The following is an 8,407-nucleotide window of genomic DNA, read 5'->3' as shown; positions in this document are numbered from 1 at the left end:
AGACCATAGCATGTATCAGGCACACCTTAGTTTCCAGACTGGCATTGTTGCACTTCAGTACTTTAAAGAGGTCTCTATTCACAGACTTTCCCATGCCAATAAGTCTTTTAATTTCCTGGCTGCTGGTTCCAAGAGTGTTGACTGTGGAGCCAAGCAAACCAAAACTGTGAACAATCTCAATCTCTTCACCATCTATCCTGATGCTTCCAATTGGCCCAGTGGTACAAATCTTTTGTTTTCTTGACACTGAGCCTCAATCCATACTGAACACTGCAGTCCTTCACCTTCCACAGCAAGCACTTCAGGTCCTCCTCAGTTTCAGCAAGCAGGGTTGTGTCATCTACATAACGCAGATTGTTGATGAGTCTACCTCCAATCCTGATGCCACATTTCTCCTCATAAATCCCAGCCTCCTGGATAATCTGTTCTGCATAAAGCCTGAAATGGTATAGAGAAAGGATACATCCCTGGTGTACACCCTTCCCAATTTTGACCCATGCAGTTTCCTTGCTCTGTTCTGACAACTGCTTCCTGGTCTAAGTATTGGTTTCCCATTAGCACAATCAAGTGTTCTGGGATTCCTATTCTTCTCAGAGTTAGCCATAGTTTGTTATGATACACACAGTCAAATGCCTTTGTATAATCAATGAAGCAAAGATATACATTCTTCTGGTACTCCTTGCTTTCAGCCAAAATCCATCTAACATTAGCTACAATACTCCTAATACCATGACATGGTCTAAACCAAGCCTGCAAATCTGGTAGTTCTCTGCTGACGTGCTGTTCCCGTTGTTTGTGGATAATCTTCAGAAGAATCTTGCTTGCATGTGATATTAATGATATAACTCATCAATATATTTCTTCTGGTTCACTACTTCTAGGCTATTATCTTTATTTGTGGCTTCCATTATTTCTTAAATCATTTGTGCCTTCATTTGTAGCTGTTTGAATGCCTCCGTATCAACATATATCATCTGCCTTCTTGATTCATGAGGTCTGCAATACTCTCGGCTTTTTTTTTTTAAAGATGGCTTAGTGTTTAAAGCTGCCTGCTGCTTTCTTGACATTATGTGAAGTTTTTCCTTGATAAGTGTTGGGCCATTTCTACTGTGTCTATGTTAAGTTGGTGGTGGCTCTTGTCTTTATGATGTTATTGTTTAGTTGCCAAGTTAAAACGTTCAGTCTCTGGAGTGAGCCACTCACTCTACTGAAAATCCTTTCTGGAAAAATTTGCCTTTCCTAAAGTTCTTGAGGTTCTCTCTGTTCGGCACTGCAGCTCCACAGGATTCTTGACTTACTGTAGTCCCATCACAAACTCTACTGTACTCTTTCTTGTATGAAGTGGCTGAGTGGTGCTCTACTGGAGCAGTTTCTCACGCACCTATTCTCCTGAAGCTAGCTTAATGTCTTCCTTTGACTCTGGAGTGGCACAAGATAAGAGATCAAGGTTGTCAGCTCAAGCAGCTTGTGTACAGGGGGTCTCAAGTCAGCCCTCCCTCCCACAGAGAGCTGAAAAAGTCTTTCCCCTGTTTGTAATTCTGTGTCCCAAAGTTTACTGTTCTGTTTGGTTCCTAGGATGGCCCCAAGGCTGCAGAGGCAAGGATCCCCAAATAGAGGGACCCATATCCCCAGGGATTTCTCAAAACTAGCCACAATTTGTTATGATCCACACAGTCAAATGCCTTTGCCTAGTCAATGAAACACAGATAGACATTCCCCTGGCACTCTTTGCTTTCTGTCAAGATCCATCTGACATTGGTGATAATGTCTCTTGTGCCATTACCTCATCTAAACCCAGCTTGTATTTCTGGTAGTTCTCTGTCGATGTAACAATCATTTTTTAATAATCTTCAGCAGGATTTTGCATGCATGTGATATTAGTGATGTTGCTGGATAATTTCCATACTCTGTCAGGGCACCTTTTTTTTGGAAGGGGAATAAATATGGATCTCTTTCAGTGAGTTGGCCAGGTAATTGTTCTCCACATTTCTTGGCACAACCTGACACACATGTCCAGGGAAGCATCTGTTTGTTGAAACATGTCAATTGGTATTCCATCAATTTCAGAAGCCTTATTTTTTGCCAAGTCCTTCAGAGCAGCCTGTACTTCCTCCTTCATCACCACTGCCTCTTGATCATATGTTGTTTCATGAAATTCTGTATCAAAAGAAGTGGTACAGTGACTCTAAATACTCCTTCCACCATTTAATGCTTACTGGATCATTCAGTATTCTGCCCATAGCATCCTTAAGTACTGCAACTCGCAATTGAGATGCTAGCAGAAAACACTGGTACTGCTGGAAAGATGATGGCATATTTTCTGAGTTCAAAATTAAAGCCATGGAAAAGGGGAGGAAGGAGTAATAAATAATGTCACAACATCTCAGAGATCTGGACAATGACTAAGGATGCCATAAGGATTGATACCTTTGACTTGCAGTGCTGGAGAAGAGTCTTCAACATACCATGGACCACCAAGAAAACAAGTTGTAAGTCTGTCTTAGAGAGTGTGAAACCAAGTTTCTCCTTGGAGGCTAGGATTTTGAAGCTCTGTCTCACATACTTCAGACACGTGGCCAAAAGAGAACACTCCTTGGTAAAAGACATCATGCTCAGAAGAGTAGAGAGACAGCAGAGGAGATGAAGATTCCCGATGAGATAGATAGATACAGTAACTGGGGCAATGGGGGTAGGTGCATAGGAATCAGTAAGATGAACTCAGGACAGGGTAGGCTTCAGCTGTTGCACACAGGGTTGCTATGACTCACAGGGGACTCAACAACACATAACACCACCACCACCACCATATCCCCAGGGAAGCCTCAGTCCTGTCTCCCCACAAACAATGAAGAATTCTTGCTCTGGGCACAGAGCCCCACCTCTCTCACCTTTTCTCCTGTAACTTAATGTCTTCATTTGTCTCTGGTGTGATGTGAGATCAGGGCCACCAGCTCAAGCAGCTTGTGTGTAGGGGTGGGGTGTCAAGTCAGCCCTCCCTGTCACAGAGAGCTGAGAAAGTCTTTCCCCTGTTTGTAGCTCTTGTGTCCCAAAGTCTACTGTCCTGTTTTGCCCCTAGAATGGTCCCGCAGCCGTGAAGGCAAAGATTCTCAAATGAAAGGACCTATATTCCCTTGGAAGCCTCAGTTCCATCTCCCTCGCAGTTCTGATTTTTAATTCAGATCCTCCAACTTCTCCCTAGTGCAAACTGTTTTATGCACAATCTTATAAAACAACTGAGGAGAATAGAAAAGTTTTTCCAGAAATCCCAGGGCCATTGAATAAAAAGGCAAAAGACAGGGAGAAGAGAGGATGATCCCAGACCTGGGAAATCCAAGAAGGAAATCTTTGTTAGAGGCTGCTCTTATGAAGGAAATTAGGGTAGCTTCTCCCTTGGAAATGAAGGTAGCATCTCCTGAGGGGATTCCAGATTAAAGTTTTGCTTGTAGGTTGGCTGCAAGAGTGGTAGTGATATTGTTCAAAGTTACTTAAAATTGTGCAAGTAGCTAAGACATCTTACAGAAGAGAAGGTGATTAGCTGGGAGGTCTGGATAAGTTGATGTGGTACCTTTCCTTCATGCTCAGGAGCTGATGGCACTCAAACTTAGCCTCCTATAGAGGAATAACAGCCTATAGCAATCCATTAATTGAATGGCTGTTATGTGTTATAACTTCATTCTATGGAACAAAGCAATTCCAGAAGCTGGCAGTCATAGGAGTTCAGCAGGGTATAGAATAATACTGGGCAAAAATAAAGGGGTCTCAAAAAACAAAAAGAAAAGCTAAAAATATATTTACCACTGTATGTGTTAAGATAAAGATATTGTTAAAATAAATGTTTCATTCTATCATTTAACAAAATTTGAAAGAGATAATATAAAAATTTTATCCACAGGAACTTGTAAATTCTGGGAATCCTGTGATTAAAATTAAGAACCACTGACCTGTTATTCTGGCTATTGTGCATTCAGAACATCTCCACAAAACTACTATTAAGCAAAGATGAAAGCACTATGAATTACTGAGAGGTTCTCCCTAAAATAATTATTTTTACTTACCTCTTGTCTGAATTGTGTCCACATAAAAATATATGTATGTAATTATATTACATGGAAGTAATAGAATAAGCCTCCATGAGAATTCACCTATGAGATGCTGAAAGAAAGAGAGAGCGAGCACACGAGAGAGAGCGAGAGCGAGAGAGAGCGCATGCTCTCGAGCTGGCACGCTAATTGATGGGAACATAAAGCCTCCTAAACTGTAAAGGAGAGAGCTGTGGTGGCTTAGTGGTAAGGAATTTTGCTGCCAATGCAAAGGTACAAGGTCCAAATCCACCAGCTACTCTGTGGGAGAAAGATGGGCAATCTCCTCCATCTCTTTCTGTGCGATTTATTGCCTCTGGAAAACCACTGGAGAGTCAGCTATGAGTAAATTCCAACTTTTACAGTATACAATAATAACAAACTATAAAAGAATAAATTTCTGCTTGGTATCTCTGTTGCAGCAGTACTTGGATAACTAAATCATCCCTTTATTTGGCATTCCATGTTTTCATATCACAGGGCAATATACCGTATTAAGATTGGGAATGGGCAGGAGACATGTCTTCTTTTGTCCCATGGGAATAAGCTACCTATTTTCAGAACAGTTTTGGTAAATAAAGTGAAACTTGGAATAGAAAGAACTAGATATTGTTCCAGGTCTTGGACGTTTCCCAATTTTAACAGAGTGCAATTTTATTACTTTTCTAGAACTCTCTATTGTTGTTTGCTATTAAATGAGAACTGACTCATAGCTGACCTTCCAGTGGGTTGTCAGAGGTAATAAATGGCATAGGAAGAGATTGCCTATTTTTCTCTTGCGGAACAGTTGGTGGATTGGAACTGCATGCCTTTCAGACTGCAGCACAGTTTTCTTACCACTAGGCCACCAGAGCTCCCTATAACTATCTATTAGTGGAAAATATCTGAGTTGCGCTTTTCTGGCAGGTTTCCACTTTATAAAGGTTTTCCAGGTTTTAATATAGTACAAAGTTAAGAGAGGGGCCTGAAAACTGATCTCCTTAAAAACTGCATGCCCCATGGTAAATCTTTTGAGAATCTGGAGGAGCTTGCACACTACAGTGTGAAGACTGCTGGACTGATGCATAATAGATTGGCTATTACTCATTACCTTCTTCTACCCAACACGTTTATATAAATTATGTATAATCCTTAACAAGCTTAGGTGGTAAGTACAGCATTATCTTCACTTTATAAATAAAGAAATCTTTAGAAGTTCAATGATATAGCCAAGGCTTTACAGCTGCCAAATGACAGAATGAGGTTATAAATTAAACATGTCCTTTTCACATCACAACACGTGCACCCACCACTACCAGATCTTACCTTTAGTACATCGGTGGGGTTAGCTATAGTGGAAGATATCACTCCTGACACTACCCCACAGATCATATTAATTAGAAGAGTTTCATCTGTAAAAAGTGAAGAAAAAAACCAAAGGTATGTTTGTGTTAGGTACCATTTTCTGAGAATAATGTACTGAGGTATGAGAAGGAAAGACCCCCAGGCAGAGAGATGAAACTCAAATATTTCTTCATCCCAAATCTGCATTGAAATATATAAAAATTGCAAAATAAAAATCATTAACTTGAAAAAATTCTTCATTTCTAAAGATCCCTGGGACACATGCCTATGTAACTACTGATGCCCCACATAAATTGAGAATCTTATCTTTCCCCCTCAAACATTCCAAATATTCTTTAAAAAGTCACTTTATCTAGGAAAACATTGACTCAATCAATTCAAGACTCAGAAACTTGAACATCAAAAGATAAATTTTTATGTCTATTAGATCAAATGGCCTAAATATTACTATTAAACTTAGACCTATCCAGGTTTCCACTGATTTATAGAAGGCTTCTGTAGTTAACTGTGGAAAAGTAGTCATTTGGAAGGAAATCTCCTCAGAGAAAAAACAAAGAAACCACAGAGCATATTGTTCTAAAGGGGAAATAATGTAATCTTCACCACTCCTCCTCATCACTCCTTCAATTTGTACTGAAGTACCTACAAATAGAACCGAGGTAAATATAAGTGTTTTAGCATCTGTGAAAGCAAATTAATTTAGAAAGAGGTGGCAGGGAACCCTTCAGGCTCCTCAAAGAAGAGGTTCTAGGAAAAGTGTATTTAGGACAATAAAGTGAGGCAAAGGACATTACTAACAGAAAGGCTCTCTAGCTGTCCCCAACCCTTCAGCCGTCCTTCAGGTCTGTGGTAAAAGAACCATTTAACATAGCATCAGGCTGGAAATGCAAACCAGCAAATAGATAGACATATGGTATGCAGAGTTGGGGTAAGATGGTCACATGTACATCAGTGTCTAGACTCTAAGACCCTAAAATGAGAAAAGCTTATAAAAATTAGCAGCTAGAGAATCTTCTATAATTAAAGACATCTTGCTGATGAAAACAGCATTCATTTTTCTGGACAAGATTGTTCTATGTTCCCTATGAAATGGCCAGAACTTTTTTCACTTAAATGACAAGAATGGGGACAAATGTGAAGGAAAGTCCCTCTTAATCTGTATACCAACAAGTATGCAATGACTGTCAATCATCCTTAAACATCCATAATGAAAATAAGCATGACTTCATTAACTCCCTTAAGTATGACTCCAAAAGAGACAGAGGAGGCGATACTGACCTTCCAAGCGTTCTACAAATAATCGTTTCAAGCTTTGGTAAATGCCAATTTTAATGGTACCATATGATGCCTGTCTTAGCAAAGCAGGAGCAATTCTGCCAAAAGAAAGAAAAGTCAATTATACTCAGTATACACTTGTAGATTATACATATCTAGGCAATCTACTCATCTCTACTATCTGCTTCACTCATTACTATCCATCTCATTCTACTCAACAGCAGAATAAGCATTTCTCCAAACACCTAAAATAACTGAAATCATATGGAATATGCTTGTCAATCATAAAATTATTAAAGTGGAAATCAGTAAGAAAAACAACAAAGTTCTCACTCAAGAAATTAAATCTCAAATTTCTAAACAATTCATAGGAACTCTGGTGGTAAGGAGCTGTGCTACGAACCCAAAAGCATGAGGTTCAAGACCACCAGCTGCTCCAAGGGAGAAAGATGGGCAGTCTCCTCCCATGTGATTTACAGCCTCTGAAAACCTGCTGAAGGCTTAGCTATAAGTTGGTTCAGACTCAAGAATACATAACAGAAATTTGGGGTTTTTTTTTTAAGTGAAAATAAAATTTCAATATATTAAAATGTGTGGGATGGGGAAGGGTGGAAATAGAGGAGTGAGGATGGGTGGTGGTAGGGTGTTAATTCAATGGGTGGGTGGGGTTAATGAAATGGGAAGACTCTTTTGTGAAAAACATTGTATTTAAAATTTGTAAAAAAATCAGAGTAATATATAGAAATGTTTTTAAAACGTATGGGATGAAACCAAAGCAGTGCTGAGAGGAAAATTTATAGTGTGCAATGCTTACATTAGAAAAGAAGGAAAGTCTCAAATCAGTAATGGAACAAAACAAAAAGAAAGAAGGAAATAATAAAGAGAACAAATCAATAAAATTGAAAAAGAAAATAGAGACAAGAAAAAGTTGACTCTGAAACCTAAAAATCATTAAATTGGTAAACCCATTAGCAATATTCAAAGATTAAAGAAAGAAAACACAAGTCACCAACATCATATATAACAAAAAATACTACAGTTATTAAAAGAGTAAAGAAATATAATTTTAAGCTCATAAATATAAAAACTTAGGGCGAATTTCTCAAAACCAATCAAAATTCAACAAAGATGAAACAGAATAAGACAATATACCAGTAACAGAATTGTTTTATAATGTATTGGAAAATGTTTAAATAAAACTGATTTTCAATATGAAAAAAAAAAAAACACTCCTAAAGAGAAATCTCCAGGCCTAGATCATTTTACTAGTGAATTTTAACACACATTTTAAGAGAAATTATATTCTTATATCATGTAGAAAACGGAAGCAGGAACCCTAATAACAAATCCAGACAAAGATTGCAATAAAGAAAAAACAGACCAGTATCTCTCATGACCTTGTTGTTGTTGTTAAGTGCTGTCGAGTCGCAGGCAACTCATAGTGACCCTATGAAGGAGAGTCCTCAACGCTTGGGTGCCGTTCATCCTCTCTCGAGGTTCACAGGGTTTCCGGAGGCAAGCTATTATGGAAGTGGATGCCACTCCTACTTCCAACTCATGACCTTAGATGCACAAATTCTCAACAAAATACAAATTGTATCTAAGATGTTGTCCTCGAGTTGCTATAATCAAGGATGCTTTCGGCAGAATGTTAAATGATCCAGGAAGTATTAAAAGAAGATGGAAAGAATATACTGAGTCACTGTATC

General features: G+C 38.8%; 1 protein-coding gene across 1 annotated transcript in view; it reads right to left on the bottom strand.

Annotated features, from left to right (window-relative positions):
• Nucleotides 1-8,407, bottom strand: part of SLC25A14 (solute carrier family 25 (mitochondrial carrier, brain), member 14) — a 75,145-nt gene that overhangs the window by 47,874 nt on the left and 18,864 nt on the right. The window contains exons 4-5 of the mRNA XM_006881868.1: nt 6,702-6,796; nt 5,385-5,470 (exon numbers count right to left, since the gene is read on the bottom strand). Of these exons, the coding sequence (XP_006881930.1) occupies nt 5,385-5,470; nt 6,702-6,796 (181 nt within the window). The remainder of the gene's footprint in view (nt 1-5,384; nt 5,471-6,701; nt 6,797-8,407) is intronic.

This window comes from Elephantulus edwardii, unplaced genomic scaffold (assembly GCF_000299155.1).
Source record: "Elephantulus edwardii isolate Elephantulus edwardi_28Jun2011 unplaced genomic scaffold, EleEdw1.0 scaffold00016, whole genome shotgun sequence".
Taxonomy (NCBI): domain Eukaryota; kingdom Metazoa; phylum Chordata; class Mammalia; order Macroscelidea; family Macroscelididae; genus Elephantulus; species Elephantulus edwardii.
This window is presented reverse-complemented; position numbering and strand designations above follow the sequence as displayed.